Genomic DNA, 24132 nt, shown 5'->3' on the forward strand with positions numbered 1-24132 from the left:
TACTTTGATGGCGAAAAGCGTGACACTTAAAACTGATCCTTGTGGTACTCCCTCCTCTTGGGTGAAGGAGCGAGGGAGTGAGGATCCCACACGAACTTGGAAAGATCGATTGGCTAAAAGGTTTTTAATAAAAATGGGCAGTTGCCCCCTAAGACCAAGGTTATGCAGATCTTTTAAGATGCCAAATCTCCAAGTTGTGTCATACGCTTTCTCCATGTCAAAGAACACTGACACCAAGTGTTCGCGTTTAAGGAAAGCATCCCGGATGGATGTTTCCAATCTAATAAGATGGTCCAAAGTGGACCAATTCCTTCGGAAGCCACACTGGATGTTGGAGAGAAGGTCATTTGATTCTAAATACCAGACTAAACGAGAATTAACCATTCTCTCCAGGATTTTGCACAGACAGCTAGCCAGAGCAATAGGACGATAATTTCTAGTGACTTTTGGATCCTTTCCTGGCTTAGCAAGGGCAAGAACGGTTGCCTTGCGGCAGGAATCCGGAAACTGCCCTTCAATAAAGATTCTGTTATACAGAAGGAGCAGATAATTCATAGATTTTGGTGAAAGATGCTTAATCATTTCATAATGGATGCCATCTGGTCCAACAGCACTTGCTTTGGAAAGAGCAAGGGCTCTTTTCAATTCCTGAATAGTGAATGACCCGTTGTAGGGTTAGTTAGTTAGTTAGTTATTTGGTTTTTAGGAGCATTAGCAACTAAGGCCATATTGCTCCGCGATATGCGGTGGTCATTCCCTGACCTTTCCGCATTTTCCGTATTTGGTGGTGACGGGCTCGAACCCCGGTCTAATCAAGAAGCGTGTGCTAGGCACTGCTGCTCCTTCCCACCTGGCTACGGAGGCGCTCCGTTGTAGGGATAGATGCTCTTGGACTTAAAATTAAGTGCCTGTTTTTCGAGTTTATGTTTCAGGACCAGGAACTCTGGGGAATACGAAGATGTTGCAGAGATGTTAGAGAATGTTTCCCCAAGAGAGTTGGCTATTGCAGTTGGATCTGCAATAGTGCACCATAATAATCTAGGATTGAAACAGGGTGGGATGTATATTTTCCCTTCATTTTCCGGATTTTATCCCAGACCAACTTAGATTTGGTAGACTGGTTAATGGATGATGTAAAATGGATCCATGATTCCTTTTGACTCTGACGGTGGATATAGCGTGCTTTGGCTCGTGCACGTTTAAAGGCTATAAGGTTGGTCGTGGTAGGATATCGGCGGAATATCCCCCACGCTTTGTTTTGAGCCTTTTTTGCTGCTGTGCATTGTGAATTCCACCAAGGTTTGGGAAATGGTGGAAACCAGGCATGTGTTTTTGGAACAGCATTCGCAGCTGCTTGGACGATAATTTCTGTGATGTACGTTACTGCATCATTGATAGGCTCCTGACTGACGGTGCTGAGATCAAAATTTGCCTGATGTTGGAAGGCAGACCAATCAGCCTGATCAATCTTCCACCGTGGTAACCTGAAAGGAAGACACGGTCTCCCACTGCGTAACGAGGTTATCACAGGGAAGTGATCACTTCCGTATGGATTCTCCTCCGCTTCCCAAGTGAGTGAAGGGAGTAGAGAAGGGGAGCAGATAGAGAGATCAATGGCATAAAAAGTACGGGTAGGCATGTGGAAGAAGGTGTTTGTTCCAGTATTTAGAAAGGAAAGGTCATTGTCATTGAGCATACGCTCTATGACCCGTCCTCTTCCATTGATGTTAGCACTACCCCACAGGGTGTTATGTCCATTAAAATCCCCGAGAAGTAAGAAAGGGGGAGGCAACTGCGTTACAAGATCATCAAAGTCTTCCTGGGAGATGTCAGTCCCATGTGGCAAATAAATAGAGCAGACTGTTAATAAAAATCCCACTGTAAGGCGAATTGCAACAGCCTCTATGCTAGTTGTAATTAGCAAGGGCTGAACTGGGGTCTGATTACCCACAAGGATAGCTACTCCTCCATGAGCAGGACCATCCGCAATTCTATCCTTACGAAAGATTGTGATGTTATACATCGTGGGATCATCATTTACTTTTAGGTAAGTCTCCTGCAAGCAAAAGCAAACTGGCTTGTGCTTTTGCAGGAGGGCCTTGATGTCATCAGTATTTCTCCGGAATCCACGACAATTCCATTGTAGGAATTTGGCCATTATTTTGGCTTGGTGGGTCCATCAGGCGGCTTCCGAGATGCTGAGGGCTTTATTTTGTCAGTCTTGGATTTATCTTTTTTGGGGAAGACTGGACGCTGTCCTGTGTCCATTTCTTCCTCCGCAAAGAGTTCCAAGACTGATTCATCCGGTACCTCCTTCTCCCGGACATCCATTGTTTCTGTTATTACTGTTGGCTCTTTACCACTTGGTTTTGGTAGTGGTGGAGCATTAGGAGGTACGGATATAGGAGTGGCAGCTGACTGCGTTTTTTTGGTGGGCTTTTGTGAACTCAATAAATAGCGGGCAATCGGTGTGAATGACTGACTCTCTTGGTGGTACAGTCATCTCAGTTTGTGTACCGATAGTGCACTTTGCAGAAACTTTCTGAGCATATGAAGGCTTCCCGCTATTTATTGGTTGAATGCGTTTTCTACCCTCTGGGTAGGAGATATTCAGCTCCGTTTTCAATTTTTGGATCTCTTTTTCATCCTTCCACCGCTGGCATGCTCGGGAGTAAGCAGGATGATCTTGTTGGCAATTTACACAGATCGGTTTAGAAGCTGAACATTCCTTGCTCTCGTGGTCTTTCCCACCACATCGAGCACAGGCAGGGTTATCACGACAAGCCGTTTGTGAGTGGCCGTATTTTTGGCATTTAAAACACCTCAGTGGTTTGGAATATAGATCCTCACTGGGCAGTTTAAATACCCTGCCTTGATGGAACTAGGAGGCCGTGGGGTGTTAAATGTTAGGATGAGAACTCGGGTAGGGACGAGATTCCCTTCCTTCCGCATTGATATTCTCTTGACAGCTGTCACTCCTTGGTCTTTTAGTTCAGAGCAGATCTCTTCTTCAGAGACATGAAGAAGATCCCACTCTGAAATGACACCGCGTGAAGAGTTCAAAGTTTTGTGGGGTGTTACATTGATTGGTATTCCCCCTATGGATGTCGCGTTTAATATTCTTTCTGCTTGCTTTGTATTTAAAGCTTAGAGTAAAAGATCGCCAGAACGCAGCCGTTTTACTGATTTTGGTGATCCTGCCAACCCTTCTAATCCTTTCTGGATGAAGAAGGGTGACATCTTCCCAATTGACTGCTCTCCGGTAGAATGGAGTATGAGGAAAAGCGGTGTTATAGATGGTGGTTTATCCTCAGTTCTGGCTCTTTTGGCAGAATTGGTCATTCTCATCTGATCGGTTAGGTAGGGGCCTTGTTGGGGCCCCAGAAGAAGGATTTAAATTACTCATGAGAGTAAAGAAAAAGTGTCTGATGCCTAAGTACCTCACCCACCACGGAGCCCTACGAGGGGACGCCCACTCGTGAACTAGCAGGTACTGCGTACACGAATGGGACGCCGAGTTCGCTTAGAACACCATACCCACGTCACCAATAAGTCTTTATCCCGTCCCAGAACCAAAGGGAGGGAGTCTTATTGGAACGCAGTTGACCTTAGCAGTAAGAACCACCCGCCGATTGATCCCAGTCGGGCCGGTCCGGGACCACCCGTCTTGTCGAAACAGGGGGCCAAAGCGGTGTATTAAGGCTGGGCCCCTCAACCACCAGAATCCCCCTTTCCGCATCCTACGGGTCGCGGCGCATGGCTGCACACGCCGGATTCCAAAGATGTAACCCTGGAACCAAGGTATGGGCGTTAGATCCCAGTGATGCTAATCTGGAAGCCCAGCAGCATCACTGGGAGGTCCCTTCACCACGTACAGGTGCCCACGTCGAGGGGATATGTTTCGTATGTATACATCATAACAGAAACAGAGACCTTGCTTATTTATGTGGCTCCTACAGTTTTGGCTGCTGACCCTTTGAAGATGAAGTTAACCCTACGAAAACGGAAAATCATGTCCAGAGAAATGGGAAAGGGAATATCCCCAAGATTAATGTCACGCATAATCAAAAGTAATCTAAGGATGAGTGCCTACTGCAGGAGAACAGGACAGTTCCTAACTCCAGCTCTGATGGAATGGAGGTGCAAAAGATAAGAGGCACTGCAGTGTCGGTACGCAAATGGTAAGCATTGCCAGATACTCTTCACAGATGAAAAGATTTTTACTACTGAGGAGAGTTACAATGGTCAAAATGACATTTGGTCTCTCTTTTTTTCCCTTTTCTTGTTTTTGAACAGCAGGCATGAAGACAGCGGGGATTGCAAAATAATAGGTACACTAATCTTCCAATGACGACTTATAATGCTGCTTATTTATGACTTTCTTGTTTTTGAACAGCAGGCATGAAGACAGCGGGGATTGCAAAATAATAGGTACACTAATCTTCCAATGACGACTTATAATGCTGCTTATTTATGACTTTCAAAACATCTGTTTATACCTATTCTAATTATTACTTGAATTTTTTAATTTCTGGTTGATATATTTGGAGTCTTGAAGTGTCCCGATTAATTCGATCCCGGTAAATCGAGAGTCTGCTGTACACATATATATATATATATAGAGAGAGAGAGAGAGAGAGAGAGAGAGAGAGTTTAATCAAGTATGCTCCTAGATATGTTATATCCTTAGTACTTAAGTGATAAAGAGATAACTATATTTAATTTTCATATCTATTAATCACAGAAAAAGGAAAAAAGTCCATTTAATGTAAGAAAAACTGAATTACATACAGGTAATGTATGTAATGTACTTGGAGAAAACACAAAAAACAGTAAAAACAAATGCAGCTTCATTATATAATGATTATAATTTCATGTTGTACTTTAAAAATAATATAAAAAAATATATATAGGCTCAACAGGAGAATCAATGATCATATAAACAAAGAGATGGGCAGTGAATTTTACACATAAAAGAGAACAAGTAATTTAAACAATTAAAAAAAAATAATAAACAGAAATTCAATTTTAATATGCATACTTGATTTAGTCCTGATCCATTTTCTGTTTTTAACTTTTTTCTTGGCCCAATGGCAAGGAGAGCAGTCATATTTGCTTCTTTTTGTCTAATTTCTTCAAGTTCAGCTCGCTGTAACTAAAAATGACACAAAACAAAGTAATATAGTTAGTATATGAATTTTCATATTCTTTGAAATATTGCTAGTAGCTTCTAGTTACTGTATCTATCAATGAATATCACAGCTTTAAAACATACTTGCCAAATTCTGACTTTCAGAAATTGGAGATTGTGCATCTTTTGATTTGGTTTGATTTAATGGAGAGTGGAAAAGTAAGGCCATTTTGCACTAGTTCAGATGACAAAACCAGTAAAATCTGCATAGCGATAAACTATCCCAAGGAATTCTATATATTTTATTATGATTATTATTTTTTATACTGAACAGATTTAGGGGCTGTTATTGATCTAGGTTTCTTTATGTATCTAATATTTTTTTAGACCTATTTATGTGAAGATTTTTTGTACAAAAGAAAACTGTTCCTCCAGATTTGCTGACATACCTAATTATAATTGATAATTAGGTATGTATGCAAATGGGATACATGATTTTTAAAATAAAACAACTATGATTTTATTTTAACACACAGAGTAAATGCGAACAAGGAAGTATATGAAAACGTTAATATTTAGGATTAACTTTCTTTTTAATTTGTAACATTTTTTTTTTTTAAATAATAAACAAAAGAGTCAAGTATTATTGGTAGTATTCCTTTCAGCAAAGATAAAAATAAGAGGAAAAAATGTTTTAAAAGTTAATAATAAAAAAATTAATATTCTGTTTGCCATTCCCCCTCCCTCCCATTGCTGCAATCATGGCTTGGCATCTTCCTGGCATGGAGGATATACGATTTTTTTAAATTTCTTTCTTCAGTTATTTCATGAAACCAGATTCTTATGACTGATCCTTGAAGTTCTCTCTTGTTTTTTGGTTTATTTTGAGACACAGCATTGCCAATTAGTCATCTTATTGACTTAATTGTTATACTAAATTATTTTCTATAAGTAGCTTTATAATTCTAGCCAAGCTCCATGGTTTATTTTTGAAATTAGATGGCGATTTTGAAAGTTAATACTCAGTGTCCGTAGATTTTACATTCGTAACTTGCCGCCATTGTTATGATATGAAACAGCGTAAGGTTAACGTAAAACTAGATAGCGAAAAACGTAGCACTGTATTAGAAATCATCTGTTAGATTACTATAGCATTATTAATTTATCAGTAAAATTTATTAATCTTATTAAAGTTCATTGTTAATTAAATGGTACTTAACGGAATCATGACCCAGACTAGAGCATTAAAGCAGTGTTCGCAGAATAAACAGAGTGATGTGGTTCGCGAGAGAACTGAATGCGGCGATTCTCCAATGCATCACAGTCTAACACAATGCACAGAATGTGAAATGTTTGCAGACCTGTCTAGAACAGGACATGATCTAGCCAAGGAGGATGGTCTTTGTGTATGATAGGTGCAGAGACTGTGAAGAAATTAGGTGCCAAGTCAGCGTTCTGATAGGTGTCTATGGGAGTTTGAGGTGTAGGGCAAATTGCCCTTGATGAAATTAATATGAGGGGCCCCATCTAGCTCTCAGTTGCCCAACTCAATGCCACAGCTCACTCTTGTGCATCAGGCAACACAGCAGAAATCTCCAAGGCAGAATGCACTGGTCCCACAGGAACTAGTTATTGTCGGTGACTCTATTGTCAGGGAGACAGGGAATATATTATGCAAAAAGGATAGGTGGAACAGGCCAGGGTATGTCTGCCAAGGGCAAAAGTTGATGACATAGGGAGATATCATATTTTAAGGGCACAAAAGTTGATCCTGTTGTACATGTTGGCATTAATTACCTTAAGAGTAAGAGATCTGCAGATTTACTTAACAAGTAGAGGTCAATGCTGGAAAAAAGTTGCGAGTTAGGGTAAAATTTGAAAGTGTTTGTAATTCTGCCCAGACATAATGGGAAAGGAGCATATGATGAGAGCCTTGTCAATCAGTTCGGCCCTGGAGAGATTGTGCAAGGCTCACGGGATAGAATTTTTTTCGGCGTGGTCTGTGCTTGCTAACAGGAGAAACTGCTTCTACAGGGATGGAATACACTTAAATAGAAAGGGTGCAAGAATATTTGCTGATGCTATCGAGGCAGTGTTAGGTGGGTCGGAAAACTGCTAGATTGGAGGGATACAAGGACTAATAGATTAACAGTAGCCACTGGCAGAGGTGAAAGTGATTCTTGCATTGCTTCTATTGGAATGAGGCAGCAAGGGAAGAAAGCAAACCTTTAGCCATAATTATGAGAGCATCCTTAAAGTCAGGGGAGATCCCCATGGATTGGAGATGTGCAAAAGTATCCCCAATTCACAAAAGAGGTTCAAAGGGTGACACAAATAATTACAGACCTGTTAGTTTAATTTCTGTTCCAGAGAAAATATGGAGTCAATGGTTAAGGAAATGATCACCTAGACAAGACAGCAGTAATAGTTCAGACAGCGCATGGGTTTGTGAAGGGGGAAGTCTTTTCTGATCAATTTGATTGGATACTATGATGTAGTCACAAAGTAACTGGATGAAAAAAATAATTTTGAGATGGCAGAGTGTGGTAATAAATGGACACTGCTCTACATGGACTAAAGTTATTAGTCGAGTCCCCCAGGGTTTAGTGCTGGCCCATTGTTGTTTTTTTGTATTTATCAATGATATTGATGAAGGTATATCAGGCTTAATGTTCAAGTTTGCAGATGATACAAAGGTTGGCAGGGTTGTTAATGACAGTAAAGACAGTATGCTACTGCAACAGGATCTAGAAAAGTTAGGCTGATGGGCTGAGAAGTGACAACTGAAGTTTAACATCGACAAATGCAAAGTACTGCACATGGGTAGAGTAACCCAAGAGAAATGTACCGTGTGGTACTACACACAGGGAGGTGGAGAATGAAAAAGACCTGGGGGTAATTGTGCAATCAGATATGAAGTTCTCTGAGCAGTGAAGAAGGCATACCTTGAGGTATGCCTTCTCATAGGCGAGTTGTAGAAAATGCATTTTGGAATCTCATTCAAAAGGTCCTGAGGAAGAGATAATCCTGAATGATCCTAGGCAGGTTTCCTCACTTTGAGATATGGAATTCTGCCATATTAGCATTACCATTAGTAGAGGCATATGATATATGATGTAAGAAAGCAAGCTTATAAAGCATCAGCCAAAAAAACAACAACAACAAAAAAAAAAAACCTTCCCATTTTACCCATCCATTCACTCCAAAAGTTTGTCCAGTTCTTCCTTGAACTTATTTACCCCTCAACTTCCACAAAGCAAAGACAGATGGACGTTTGTTCCAGCAATCAACCACCTGCAGACTAAAGGCAAATTTCTGCCAACTATTCTACAACTGTGTTTTTCTCAGATGGAATTTATGCCCCCTTAGGTGTGTAATCTGAGCAAGAGGAAAAATTCCATCAGCATTGAGTCTGCTCAAACCATTCAAAACCTTATACACCTCAATCACATCACCTTGCAGGTGTCTAATCTCCAGATGCTGCAATTTGCAGAAATGGAGCTTTTCTTGGAAAGCGCAACCCTTTGTTCCTCTCACCAATCTCATTGCTCTTCTCTGTACTCGTTGCAGAAGCGCTACATCCTAAAATGAGGCCTCCAGACCAGTATGCAGTACTCAACGTGTGGCCTGACCATTGCCTTATACAGAGGGATAATCACCTCCTTAACCCTGTCAGCAAAATTCCTGTATATCATTGTCCAGACCCCATGAGCTGCTCTGGCAGTCGTCTGCACTGCTCAGAAAACTTCATATCTGACTGCACAATTACCCACAGGTCTTTTTCATTCTCCGCTACCCTGAGTCTAGTACCTCACAGTAGGTACATCACTTTGGAGTTTCTGCTATTCATATGCAGTACTTTGCATTTGTCAATGTTAAACTTCAATTGCCACCTCTTAGCCCATCTGTCCAACTTTTCTAGATCCTGTTGCAGCAGCATACTGTTATTAACCCTGCCAGCCTTTGTAGTGTCTGCAAACTTGGATAATAAGCCTGATATACGTTCATCAATATAATTGCTAAACATAGAAAACAACAATAGGCCAAACACTGAACCCTGGGGAACTCCACTAATATCATTAGTCCATGTAGGGCAGTGTCCATAGATTATTACTCTGTCTTCTCCCACTAAACCATCCCTTTATCCATAACAGCAACTTGCCCATAATACCACACTGCTCCAATTTGTACAGTAGTTTTCCACAGCAACAGTATCAAAACCTTTTCTGAAATCCAAGTACATGATATAAAAATTATTTTTTGCATCCAGTTCACTTGTGACCACATCATAGTATCCAATCAAATTGGTCAGAAAAGACCTCCCCTAAACAAACCCACGGTGTGTCTGAATTATAACTACAGTCTTGTCTAGATTATCCTGCCATGCTTCTTTTAAACAGTGACTTCATTATTTTTCCTGGAACAGAAGTTCAACTAACAGGTCTGTAATTACTTGTGGCTCCCCTTCGATCCCCATTTATGGGGGATCAAAGGCATACTATCCATACAATAGAACAGATACTTGTCAATAAGAATCAAGTGATTATCAAATTGATCAGACTAGAAAATTGTTCCCTAATTGGCTTTATGAAATTGCAGTTAATCTGTTGATTACTATGCCCATTTTTAAAAATTATAGAAAAGTGGTCACTGTTGTGAAGGTCAGTTAGTACAGTCCACTCTATGATATGATAAACAGATGAGTTACATAGGGACAGGCCTGTAAAGCGTGGTTTGAAAAATGAGGAGTATGATTTGAAGATAGATATGTTTCCTGTAAACAAATGCAGGCCAAATCATGCTGATGTATTAAATCTTTTAATTTACCTAAGTTGTTTCTTAGGCCTCTTAAATTCCTTCCACTGAATGATTTTCTGCATTATATGGTTTCAGATATAAAGGTTCTGGTCTGACTGTTTTTGCTTTCCCTTGATCTTGTTTAGATTTGATTATTTTGGAAATAATAGATGGTCAACATCCATCTTGTCACCATCATGAAGTAGGAGCACAGTATTCTCTTAACCTGATGGTGTGGAGTAATTTAGATCACAGAACAGTTTCTGTGATTTAGATCATCACACCATCAAGGCATCTCTCATATTGTGGAGTTAAATTTTGCAACTGGGTTGTCATCATTGCAACACCAGGGTACCTGCCCACCCACAGATGAGGAGCCAATAAGCTCCCAAACAGTGCCGCATGGGTGATGGTATTCGCTGAGAATAAGTAACAACAGTCTTCGAGGAACTGCAATATCATGGCGACTCGTGAAGTTATTCACAATATGAGATATACTTAATGATGCCAATTTATAACTACTTAACTAGTTGGCTACGTACAGAAATTATGCAATTGCACTAACTTGTTATGCACTAACGTATTATGGTTGATAAAAGAGGCAGACAACTTTGAAAGCTACGGTTGTATTTTATCGCTTTTATTCCACGATTTACATGGTGTCTTATTCTATTGTATATTTTATTTTATTTATTTTATTACCAGTTTAATTTTAATCCGATTTTCACTATACCATTTTTATTTTAATAAAGTATCAGTTTTATGATTGGTGTAGTATTATTGCAGTTATTGTGAATTTGAACATTCCCAACTCTAGAGGCCTATTTTAAGAAATGATGCCATGCTTTTTTTTGCCTTTTCTTATGCAGCATGACATGGCATGCTTACACTGGTTTCACTGGTCTGGCCAGTGGGATGTCACATTCTTGCCAAGTGGCCTAGTTGGCGACCTGCACCCCACTTATGGTGCCCTTCTGATTTACCCTTCCCCTTTTTGCCTGGGGGCTCTACCGCCACAACTGTTCTTAACAATCCACTTCCCCCTGTGGAGGGCAGGATGCTTCTGTAGGAGTGCCCTCCTGTACCTTTAACTTCCTGATTTCTGGTGGAAGTCTTTCTAACCAACCCTTTGCCTTCATCTTTTCTCGACAACTTGTACTGACACTCCCATGCTCCTTTCCAACAAATATATTTGCTTTTTTCACTTTTTTTTAACGGGAAGCTCTCACTGCCAAGTTCAAGCAATACCTGGGTTCACCCAAGCTACAGTACTCATTCTCAACTTCCTGTCCCACGTCCTCATGGTAGTGAACAGACAATGGGAATCCATGGTTCTTCAAAGCTCCCCTTGTACAGATTATAATACACTACAGTATATACACTATATCCTTTCTGTACACATTATACTCCTCATATTCAAATTCTGCATCCATCTGATATCCCTAAGATGCCTGCATTTCATGACACAATCAATAATTCAAACTCAACAAAATTTCTTAATTCATCGGTGTACTTGTTAAGTAAGTCCGCAGATCAATCCTCAAGATCAGTGCCAACATATACAACATCGTCACCTTTGGTGTCCTTAAAAGATGATATCTGCTGCAGTGGATATATCTGCCAGGGACAAAGTCTCTGGCAGATATATCCTGATCCCCCCATTCTTTTTGCACAATATATTTTCCCACAGGAACTAGTAGTTGTTGGTGACTCTACTGTCAGGGAAACGGGGAACATGCTTTGTAAAAAGGATAGGTGGAATAGGACCAGGGTATGTCTGCCAGGGGCAAAGGTTGATGACGTTGTAGAGCAGATATCATCTTTTAAGGGCACAAAAGGTGATATAGTTGTACACGTTGGCACTAATGATATTAAGAGAAGGAGACCGGCAGAATTACTTAGCAAGTACAGGTCACTGTTGAAAAAAAGGCGTGAATTAGGGTTGAATTTGAAAGTGTCTGCAATTCTGCCCAGACACGATAGGAGGGAGTATATGATGAGAGCCTTGTCGATCAATTCGGCCCTGGAGGGATTGTGCAAGGATTAAGGGGTAGAATTTTTTTCAGCCTGGACTGTACTTGTTAACAGGAGAGATTGCTTCTACAGGGATGGGATACACTTAAATAGAAAGGGTGCAAGAATTTTTGCTGATGCTGTCGAGGCAGTGTTAGGTGGGTCGGAAAACTGCTAGTTGGGGGGGATACAAGGACTAATAGATTAACAGTAGCCACTGGCAGAGGTGGAAGTGATTCTTGCACTGCTTCTATTGAAATGAGCAGAAGCCTGAAAAACAAGATGCAGGATATTTCAGAGACTACTGGGAGTCATTGCGGTACAAGTAAACACATGGGTTGTGTTATGGTAGCTAAGAATAGAAACAGGTGCATGTATACCTGCGTGTACACTAATGCTAGGAGTTTGGTAAATAAATTTGATGAATTTGAGGTATTGCTCAAAACATCAAAGGCAGATATTGTTGGGATATCAGAGACGTGGTGTCACACAGATATAAGTAATGCGGAACTGGAATTTGGGGAATACAATGTGTATAGAAAGGATAGACAGGACAGGAGGGGAGGAGGGGTTATGCTATTAATTAAGAAACACATAAAGTCCAAGGAAGTGAAGCCAGTCTATGTCGATGGACAGGGCAGTGTCGAGTCAGTTTGGTGTGACATAAGCATAGGGAAATCAAAATTGAGAGTAGGAGTGAGCTATAGGCCTAATGACTCTCATGAGTATAATAAGATATTGTACAGGGAAATAGAGTGGGCCAGTAAATCAGAGAGTCTTATATAATGGGGGATTTTAATTTCCCAGATATTGACTGGAATTTGTGGGTTGGTCACTCGCACACTAGCAAGGCTTTTGTGAATTTATTGGATGATTGTTTTCTACATCAGCATGTTCGTGAGGCAACAAGAGGGAGCAATACTCTTGATCTGATTATCAGTAGTGATTCTTCATGCATTAAGAATCTGCAGATAAATGAACCACTAGGTGGCAGTGATCAGAGTGTGTTGAAGTGGGATTTACTCAAGGAGGTAACTACCATCAGAGGTAAAGGGAAGGGTTTTTGTTTTCGTAAAGACGACTATGATGATCTGAGACAGTATTTAAATTCTATACAGTGGGACCAACTGATGATGTTACCAACAGCAAACTCAAAATGGGAAGCATTCAAGGAACTAATCTTGGAGGCTACCAGGCTTTACATACCAAGTAAGAAATATTGTTCAAGGTTTAGGCCTAAATGGTTGTCAGATGAACTAATGAGACATGTGGCAGAGAAGAAAAATGCATGGGATACATAAAAATTAATGGGTGACATGGAAGCCCATGGTAGATATAAGTTGGTCTGTAACCAAGTCACAAAGGAGATTAGGCAGGCAAAGGCAGCCTACGAAAAATCCTTGGCAAAGGATGCAAAGAAAAACAGAAAAGAGTTCTTTATATATTTAAACTCGAGAAGGAAAGGGATGAATCAGATTGGTCCACTGGATATTGATGGTTCAACAGTTGAGGATCCTGCTCAGGAGGCAAACAATCTAAACGAGTATTTTGCATGTACATTCACGCATGAGGAGTTATTCAGGAAGGAGAATGATGTAGGTAAAGTAAACTTTGGCAGTGAGCTGGATGATTTTGTAATAACTAAGAGGAAAGTGGAGGAAAGATTGTTGAGGATAAACATAAAAAAGGCACCTGGGGTGGATGGGATCTATCCAGTTATATTAAAGGAGGCAGCAAAGGAAGTAAGCAAACCCCTAGCCATAATTATGAGAGCTTCTTTGGACTCAAGGGAGGTACCCATAGACTGGAGATGTGCAAATGTAACCCCAATTCACAAAGGAGGATCAAAGGCTGACACATGTAATTATAGACCAGTTAGTTTAACTTCTGTTCCAGGTAAATTAATGGAGGCACTGGTTAAAGAAGCACTGCAGAATCATCTAGACAAGAATTCAGTTATAGCTCAGACGCAGCACGGTTTTGTTAAGGGCAGGTCTTGCTTGACCAATTTGATTGGATAACTATGATGTAGTCACAAAAGAACTGGATGCAGGGAATAACTTTGATATTATATATTTGGATCTTAGAAAGGCTTTTGATACTGTTGCACATGGAAGACTGCTGCACAAATTGGAACAGTGTGGCACTGGAGGCAAATTGCTGCTATGGATAAGGGGATGGTTGAGTGGCAGAAGATAGAGAGTGGTAATCAATGGACACTGCTCAACGTGGACTAATGTTATTAGTGGAGTTCCTCAGGGTTCAGTGTTGGGTCCGTTGTTGTTTTCGGTGTTTATGAATGATATTGATGATGGGATATCAAGTTTAATGTCCAAGTTTGCAGATGATACAAAGGTTGGCAGGGTTGTTAAGGACACTACTGACACAATGCTGCTGCAACAGGATCTGGAAAGGTTGAACAGATGGGCTGAGAGGTGGCAAATGAAGTTTAACATTGACAAATGTAAAGTACTACATATGGGAAACAGTAACCCCAGAGCAACGTATCAACTCTGCGGTACTACACTGACAGTGGTGGAGAATGAAAAGGACCTGGGGGTAATTGTGCAGGCAGATATGAAGTTCTCTGAGCAGTGCAGACGAGCTGCAAGAGTAGCTCATGGTGTCTTGTCAATGATATACAGGAATTTTTCTAGCAGGGATAAGGAGGTGATTATTCCCTTGTATAAGGCAATGGTTAGGCCACATCTTGAGTACTCATTTCAAGAAGGATGTAGAGCTGCTGGAACGGGTACAGAGAAGGGCAACAAGATTAGTGAATGGAACAAAGGGTTGCTCTTACGAAGAAAGGCTTAAGTTTTGCAAATTACAGAGTCTGCAGACTAGGCACCGGCGAGGTGATCTGATAGAGGTGTATAAAGCTTTGAATGGTTTGAGCATGCTCAATGTCAATGGGATTCTTCATCTTGCTCAGAATAATCACCTCAGAGCGCATAAATTCCAATTGAGGAAGGACGGATGTCGGATAGATGTGCGGAAATTTGCCTTTGGCCAGCGGGTGGTTGGTTGGTGGAACCGACTTCCATCACTTGTTGTTGAAGTTGATAGCCTAAACAAATTTAAAGCTCAACTGGACAGGTATTTCGAACAAACGGAGGGGTGAAATGGGAGTGGTTTTTTTTTTTTTTTTTTGGCTGATGCTGAATAAGCTTGCTTTCTTGCATCATATGCCTCTACTAATGCTAATGCTAATGCTATTTCCCATTTCTCCGAAAATATAGTCACTAACAATAACTACATCTTGTGGGACCAGAGCATCCTGTTCTTTGGGATTGTCACTGTGTTGCCTGATGTTCAAGAGCAAGCTTTGGTGTTGAGCTGGGTAGGTGAGTCATGAAAGAGGACTTTCCTTTGAGGGCATCCACCCTGTTTTCAAGTTATCATAAACATTCATTAGGATGCTGAGCTAATGCCTAAATTCCTTACATTGTTGGTACTGAACACACACAAACACACATGCTCGCATGGCATTCTGTGAGTGTCCTTGAGGCTGCCCCAGACATTTTCTCAGATATGCCAGACAGGCTGTGCTTGCAACCTGGGAGTCTAGAACGCTGATGGAACTGATATTTGGGTGACACTCAAGTCAAGTGGACGCAATTTCAGCAAAGTCCGAACGGTCTATGCCAGCCAAATCCTCTGCTTGCACCTTCATGATGGTGGGACTTTTAGTAATCCTGGATATAACCGTCTTGTGCCAGTGCACTGTGTGAAACAACACAGGTGTAAAACAACATAAGCAGGGATTGAGGTTATTTGGTTTTTTTTTTTAGGAGCATTAGCAACTAAGGCCATATTGCTCTGGGGATATGCGGTGGTCATTCCGTGACCTTTCTGCATCCTCCATATTTGGTGGTCAGGGGCTCGAACCCCGGTCTAATCAAGAACTTTGTGCTATGCACTGCTGCTCCTGCCCACCTGGCTACGGAAGCGCCTGGGTTGAGGTGTGGCACCCACACCACACCACATGGAGGAATGCTGCCCCTTCTGTGCTAGGTGCTAGAAGGCTCTCATCAACCAGTGGTGCAATACCACCATTTTGCTTATTGGAGGCTTAAAGTGGTGGAACCCATCTTTAGTCTTCAGAGCTAAGTTCTGGTCAAACCTCCCCCATCTCTTCCATCTTGTAGTATGATTGATGTATTTCCCATTTCTCCGAAAATAGTCAATTTTCGGAGAAATGGGAAATATGACATGGTGAGATCCAAAGTTCCTTAACATTTCAAGGGTACATATCTAAAATGGTATTCGCAGGTCGGCTGCTAGTTAGTACACCGGACCGAACCTATTGGTAGCTCTCTAGGAGGCTTCCGGATCTGCTAGTGTATAATCTTGCTGCCTCTACTCTGACAGATAGTGACTGGAGGGAGTCCAGGTGGTGTGTATGTGGGGTGGGCATTGTCGAGGCCATGTTATATCAAGGATCTGGGTATATTCTTACCACATGTACGACATATCCAAAAATTTCATTAATTCATACAGCATGTCCCACTCACTTTTTCTTACTATTGAATACACCACGAATTGTCAAACTAATAGAGAAAGCTTATCTGTGAAAAGATCTAAACCTCCCAAGAACTTCCTAATTCATTACACAAATATACGTGGTCTCAATTCTAAGCTCAACGATGTCCATTTCCACTTGAAGTCTGCCAAACCCCATGTACTTTTTCTGACAGAATCTCAGTTATCGGTTGATTCAACTACTGCTCATCTCAGATGCCCAAATTATTCGCTGTATGATTCCTTTCGCCTCAAAGGTGGTACTTGTGCATATGTCTGTTTTGATATTCCCTGTCAGAGACTTGGCAATTTAGAATATCCTCTCTTTGATCTTCTCTGGCTTAAAATCTCTCTACCTCATTGTGTCAAATTTATCTGTTGTCTCTACCGTTCTCCCAACTCCACTAATCACTTGGAGCTCTTTGACTTCCTCTCTTTGCAACTTGACTTTCTCCAGTCCAACCTTCCTAACAGTGAGGTAATTTTCCTTGGTGATTTTAATTTTCACAACTACAGCTGGCTTCCGTTTTCTAGTCACACCGACCCAGCAGGTCGAGATGCTGAGGTTTTTGCAATTACTAATGACCTAGCACAGATTGTTCATTTACCTACAAGAATACCAGACAATCCCAATCATACAGCCAATACACTTGATCTTTTTCTCACAAACAACCCTTCTAAGTACACGGTCGAAGTAAGAGGTCTTTTAGGCACTTCAGATCACAACTTGGTGATTGTCTCTTCTCCAATGGAACCTTTATCTCATGGCTATTCCCAACCTCGTGTTGTTTGGCATTACAAGAATGCAAAATTGGATGACGTGCGAGACTTCTTTCTTCATTTCCTTGGTCGGATTACTGTTTCAAAACTTCTGATGTCAAAGTTTGCTCAGATCGTGTCAGTGAAATTATTCTTGCAGGAATGAAATCCTTTATCCCACACTCCACTTTAAAATCTCGTCCTTTATCTAAACCTTGGTTTTCCAATAAATGTGCTAAGGCTGTTCAAGAGAAGAATGTTGCATATCGTAATTGGCTTGTTTCTAATTCTTCAGTTTCATTTTCTGCCTACACCAAAGCTCGCAACAATTGTAAAGCAGTTATTAATCAGTCCAAACTAGAGTTTGAACAGGCTAAGAGTAGAAAACTTGCTTCTTGCCCTAATGGTAGCCGAGCATTCTGGTCTCATGCCAAAGCTATTGGCCGCAAATTTTGCCCATCTCTGCTCCCACCTCTGTCCAACCAGATGGTTCTGTTGTCACTTCAGCCAAGGATAAAACTGACCTGCTAGCATCCCATTTTTCTTCCAGCTCATGTATTAATGATCTTGGTAAAACACCTCCCACCATTCCCAACACGCTCCATTCAATGCCTCCTGTGGTCTTCCGTCAAAAGGATATCAGAAAGATTTTCATGAATCTTGATGCTAAGAAAGCTCCAGGTCTTGATGGTATTTCTCCACTTGTTCTCAAAACCTGTGCTCCTGAACTTACTCCTATTCTTTGCTGCCTTTTTTCACTTTCTTATTCCAAAGGTGTTTTTTCTTCTGCTTGGAAATTTGCTCATATCCAGCCAGTTCCTAAAAAGGGTGACAAATCTCTCCCATCCAATTATCGTCCCATTGCAATTACTTCTACTCTTTCTAAAGTAATGGAGAAATCAATTAACCGCCAACTCTTAAACTACTTAGAAACCTTCCGTCTGAAAAACGATCGCCAGTATGGATTCTGTCAGTGTCGATCTAGTGGTGATGTTCTGGCTTAAGTTATCCATTTATGGACTAATTCAATGGAAAGGTTCGGTGAAACACAAGTAGTTGCTCTTGACATCTCAAAGGCTTTTGATCGTGTTTGGCATAAAGGTCTTCTAAACAAGCTGCCATCTTATGGTTTGCCAACTGGTTTTAGTAATTGGTTATCCAGTTTTCTCTCTGATCGCTCACTGAGGGTGATGGTAGATGGCTCTCTGTCTTCTAACTTCTCCACTAATGCTGGTGTCCCCCCAATGTTTAGTTCTTTCCCCCACTCTTTTCCTCCTGTATGTTAATGACCTTATTCCATTGACTGGAAATCGTATCCATAGTTTTGCCGATGATAGCACATTGCATTCCACTTTCCATTTTGAGAAACCTTGTCCTGCTCAATCAGCTTCAACTTCTCGAAAATCTGCTACCAATTCCTTAAATGCCGATCTTCAGGTAATTCTCCAGTGGGGCAAAGACAACTTAGTTGATTTCAACCCTTCTAAAACTCAGTCTTGTCTTATATCTCGCAAAAGGATTCTTCTGCTCCTATGCTTATCTTTAGTGACACTCCGATTTCTAGGCAAAATGATATATCTCTTTTGGGGATTACCCTGACTTCTAATCTCTCTTGGCACAAGCACGTTACAAATATTGCTTCCTCTGCATATAAAAAACTTGGTTTTCTCTTTCGCTCTCGGCGTTATTTTTCTTCCAAACAGCTGCTCACTCTGTATAAATCGCAAATCCGCCCTGCCATGGAATATTGTTCCCACATCTGGGGTGGTGCCCCCAAAACCTCTCTCAGGCTTCTTGATTCCATTCAGAAGAGGGCAGTTAGGTTAATTAATGATTCATCTCTAACAGAGTTTCTCCACTCGCTTTCGCATAGACACACTGTTTCTGCTGCATGCCTCTTCTACAGATACTTCCATGGGCACTGTTCTTCTGAATTGGCTTCTATAATTCCCGCTCTCTCTTTCAAAACAGTCCGAACACGTGCCGCCACCAGTCAACATCCATTTACTGTCCAACTTCAAACCCACAGAACCAACTTTTCATCTTTCTCATTTATTCATTCAACTGCCGTTTTCTGGAACAACCGTCCTTCATACGTATTTCCTGAAAATTACAATCTACAGAAGTTCAAGTCCAATGTCAACAAATATCTTCTTTTGTCTTCTCAACCTCCAACCCAGGCACGGTACTAAGTACTATAGGTTCTAATACCTCTCGTGTTTGCGGTTCACATAAAAAAAAAAACAAATTGCATAATATTTTCAAAATATGTATGCATTTCCAAGAGCTCAAAATACCTCGACTGCACAGTTTATACCTATGATACACTATACATTTCAGGTTCATTCATTCATTCAACTTAAACTGATAAATTCAATTATACATCAGAATTTATAACACTGTAAAAAAGCAAATGTTAAGAATACTAATGACAATTTACCTCTTTTGCTTTTTGTTTCAATTTCAACTGTTCAGGATCCTCCATTTTTGAACGGCTCTAGAAGTACATAAGAGAGTTCTGCCTCACAATCACAAAAGTAAATTAAGTTTTGTACAATATAATGCAAAAAACATTTAAAATACAATCTATTATGAATTTCAAAGTTAAAGTAACTCAGAAAATCACAGGTATTCACAGTAACAACCTGGAAACTGTTACAGAAATAAAATATCTCAGACTAGTATATATATAACATACTATTCTGATACTATATTAACATACAACTGGACCTGCAGGCAGGGAAGTGAATCTACTTATTTCTCCCACTGCCAACGGACATCGACTGTCCATGTCAGTTCACAGACTAATGTTATGCAGGAAGAAAAACATGTAATTACAAGAAAACCCTGTGAGTTGCTCCCGAGGTCAGCTAATTATAGTTCTGAATGAAGAGGACAAATAATTCTTCCCATTACAGAAGGGAATTGAATTCAGCCCTCTCCAAAGGAATGGTAGGTAATGCCATATTGTGCCAAATAAACAGCCACAAAGGACAAGTATGAATACACACTAATCCGATCAAAATGATTAGCAGATCACAGCACGTACAAATGAGGTTTTATAAATATGATTGCATACATACCTCATAATGCAGTCAAAGCTAAGTTCTGATCAGCATTCAAAGAAACTTCAGAGTGAACAGTAATTACAACTTTCTTGGAACTTGATTTTTTAAGGACTCCTTATGTGCTGTAATGTAATAACTAGATCGTATGTATAGCTTAGCTTAATTTTCAGCACTCACCTCATAGTAATCCGCTTAGCTGGTGGAGAGTTTTACCACAAAGGAGGTTAGGTAGGCGAAGGCAGATTACGAGAAATCTTTCGCAAAAGATGCTAAGAAAAACAGCAAGGATTTCTTTACTTATATAAATTCTAAAAGGAAGGGGATATTTCTGATTGGTCCACTTGACATCGATGGTTCGAGTGTTGATGATCCTGCTCAGATAGCAAACAAACTGAATGAGTATTTTGCATCTACATTCACACATTAGGAATTATTAAGGTTTGAAAATCGCAGAAGGTTATAAAATTGCAGCAGGGTGCTTAATGAATTTGTAATAACTGAAAGCAAAGTGGAGGAGAAATTGTTGAAGTTAAACATAAGAAAAGCACCTGGGGTGGATGGGATCTATCCAGTTATATTAAAGGAGGCGGCAAAGCAACTAAGCAAACCCTTAGCCATAATTATGAGAGCATCCTTGGATCCAGTGGAGGTCCCCACGGACTGGAGATGTGCAAATGTATCACCAATTCACAAAGGGGGATCGAAGGGTGACACGAGTAATTACAGACCAGTTAGTTTAACTTCTGTTCCTGGTAAAATAATGGAGTCACTGGTTAAAGATGCATTGCAGGATCATCTAGACAAGACTGCAGCAATATTTAAGACACAGCATGGGTTTGTTAAGGGAAAGTCTTGTCTGACAAATTTGATAGGATATTATGATGTGGTTACAAAGGAACTGGTTGCAAAAAATAATTTTGATATCATATATTTGGATTTCAGGAAAGCTTTTGACACTGTTGCGCATGGAAGACTACTGTACAAATTGGAGCAGAATGGTATTAAGGGTAAGTTGCTACAATGGATAAAAGGATGGAAGTGGGAGAAGACAGAGGGTGGTAATCAATGGGTGCTGCTCTTCGTGGACTAATGTTATTAGTGGGGTCCCACAGGGTACGGTGTTAGGTCCGCTGTTGTTTTGTATATTTATCAATGATATCGATGAAGGTATATCAGGCTTAATGTCGAAGTTTGCAGATGATACAAAGGTTGGCAGAGTTGTTAATGACAGTAATGGCAGTGTGCTACTGCAACAGGATCTAGATAATTTGGGCAGATGGGCTAAGAAGTGGCAACTGAAGTTTAACCTTGACAAATGCAAAGTACTGCATATGGGTAGAAGTAACCCCAGAGGAACATACCAACTGTGTGGTACTACACTTAGCACGGTAGAAAATGAAAAAGACCTGGGAGTAATTGTGCAGTCAGATATGAAGTTTTCTGAGCAATGCAGACAGGCTGCCAGGTGGGCAGGAGCAGCAGTGCGTAGCACATGCTTCTTGATTAGACCGGGGTTCGAGCCCGTGACTACCAAATAAGGAGGATGCGGAAAGGTCAGGGAATGACCACCGCATATCCTCGGAGCAATATGGCCTTAGTTGCTAATGCTCCTAAAAACCAAATAAACAAACATGAGTATCTATGCCACCCATTCCATTATTGTATGATGCAGGTTGTTCTACATTGACCTTAGCTTTTGCCGTTTTTGACCAACATTAGCATTAGCATTAGTAGAGGCATTTGATGCAAGAAAGCAAGCTTATGCAGCATCAGCCAAAAAAAAATAAAGTAAAATAAATAAATAAAAAATAACCACTTCCACTTCACCCCTCTGTTCGTTCGAAATACCTGTGCAGCTGAGCCTTAAACTTATTTAGGCTATCAACTTCCACGACAAGGGATGGAAGTCTGTTCCACCTACCAACCACCCGCTGGCTAAAGGCAAATTTCCGCACATCTATCCTACATCTGTCTTTCCTCAATTTGAATTTATGCCCTCTCAGGTGATTATTCTGAGCAAGAGGAAGAATCCCATCAGCATTGAGCATGCTCAAACCATTCAAGGCTTTGTACACCTCTATCAGATCACCTCGCTGGGGCCTAGTCTCCAGACACTGTAATTCGCAAAACTTAAGCCTTTCTTCGTAAGAGCACCCCTTTGTTCCATTCACTAATCTTTGTTGCCCTTCTTTGTACTCGTTCCAGCAGCTCTACATCCTTCTTGAAATGAGGCCTCCAGGCCTGTATACAGTACTCTAGGTGTGGCCTGACCATTGCCTTATGCAAGGGAATAATCATCTCCTTATCCCTGCTAGAAAAATTCCTATATATCATTGACAATACACCATGAGCTACTCTTGCAGCCCGTCTGCACTGCTCAGAGAACTTCATGTCTGCCTGCACAACCACCCCCAGGTCCCTTTCATTCTCTACCACTGTCAGTGTAGTACCACAGAGTTGATACGTTGCTCTGGGGTTGCTGTTTCCCATATGCAGTACTTTACATTTGTCAATGTTAAACTTCATTTGCCACCTCTCAGCCCATCTGCTCAACCTTTCCAGATCCTGCTGCAGCAGCATAGTGTCAGTAGTGTCCTTGACAACCCTGCCAACCTTCGTATCGTCTGCAAACTTGGACATTAAGCTTGATATACCATCATCAATATCATTTATAAATACAGAAAACAATAAAGGACCCAATACTGAACCCTGAGGGACTCCACTAATAACATTAGTCCATGATGAGCAGTGTCCATTGATTACCACTCTCTGTCTTCTCCCCCTCAACCACCCCTTTATCCATAACAGCAATTTGCCTCCAATGCCACACTGCTCCAATTTGTGCAGCAGTCTTCCATGTCCAACATTTTACATATTGTAATGGTTGAACAAAATCACGATTGGTAAAAACAGAACATACGTTGTTATCTTTCCATTTTATTCATAATATGCAGTTGATGACATCAAACCTATAGTATCTCTCTCTTTCCATTTTTTTTTCATTTCTTTAGACGCCATAATAGTGTTGAACTTGATTGTCCTTCACAGTTCCTGTAACTCTTATTTTCTTCTTTTTCAAAAATATCATCAAAGAGTCCATTGATGATATTTTTGAAAAATATCATCAACTTGAACATAATAATTGTCGAAGAAACTACTTGGTTTGATGGATCCAACACGTGTACCAATAAATGAATAACTACTCTTGCACCTACAGGTATACTCTTCACATTTTTGGTTTCTTTAGTTGGTTTACTGCAACAGATGTCAAAAGCGTAATAATACCCAGAACTACTTATCATCCAAAATTTGTAACTGACCCTCACTGGTTCCCCTTGATAAATTGTTTGGCTGGATTATGTCCAAAATACTTCATCATTAACAGATCCTTGTGAAAAAACCCCACTTGCAAAATTGTTTTATGAGCATATTCATTATTGGCCTAACTTTGTACATTCGATCTTGACAATTTCAATTGTGAAATGTACAAATCTCTTTATTTCTAAATATCGATCCCTTGACACGGCATTATAAATGCATGAGACACCCAAGACCTCGTCCAGAAACCAATACATTCTTTCTTGAGGAAGGTTGTGATATCCTTAGAAATGCAATATTGCAATAAAACTTCTCAACTTCTCATTTCTTTGTTGGCGATAGTAAATTCATGATTGTTTTTTTGTCAAGCATATATTGCAGCGTTTCTGAAACTGTGTTCCATGGAATACTAGTGTTCTGTGAGATGTGAAAAATCGTAATTAATAATTATAAAAATTAAATAAATAAATTTTGCATATTTGTAGTGTACACCACTTTTGTATCATTATAATATTTAACATA

General features: G+C 40.5%; 1 protein-coding gene across 2 annotated transcripts in view; it reads right to left on the reverse strand.

The window, feature by feature from the left end:
- LOC150079046 (transcription initiation factor TFIID subunit 4B-like) overlaps window positions 1–24132 on the reverse strand; it is a 634753-nt gene that overhangs the window by 81812 nt on the left and 528809 nt on the right. For both annotated transcript variants that reach the window (XM_090382248.1, XM_090382247.1), the window contains 2 exons: window positions 19665–19721; window positions 5042–5155 (listed from right to left, as the gene is read on the reverse strand). In XM_090382248.1, the coding sequence (XP_090238374.1) occupies window positions 5042–5155; window positions 19665–19721 (171 nt within the window). The remainder of the gene's footprint in view (window positions 1–5041; window positions 5156–19664; window positions 19722–24132) is intronic.

The sequence above is a fragment of the Mastigoproctus giganteus genome, chromosome 10, assembly GCF_048544385.1.
Source record: "Mastigoproctus giganteus isolate SK-2022 chromosome 10, ASM4854438v1, whole genome shotgun sequence".
Lineage (NCBI taxonomy): Eukaryota > Metazoa > Arthropoda > Arachnida > Uropygi > Thelyphonidae > Mastigoproctus > Mastigoproctus giganteus.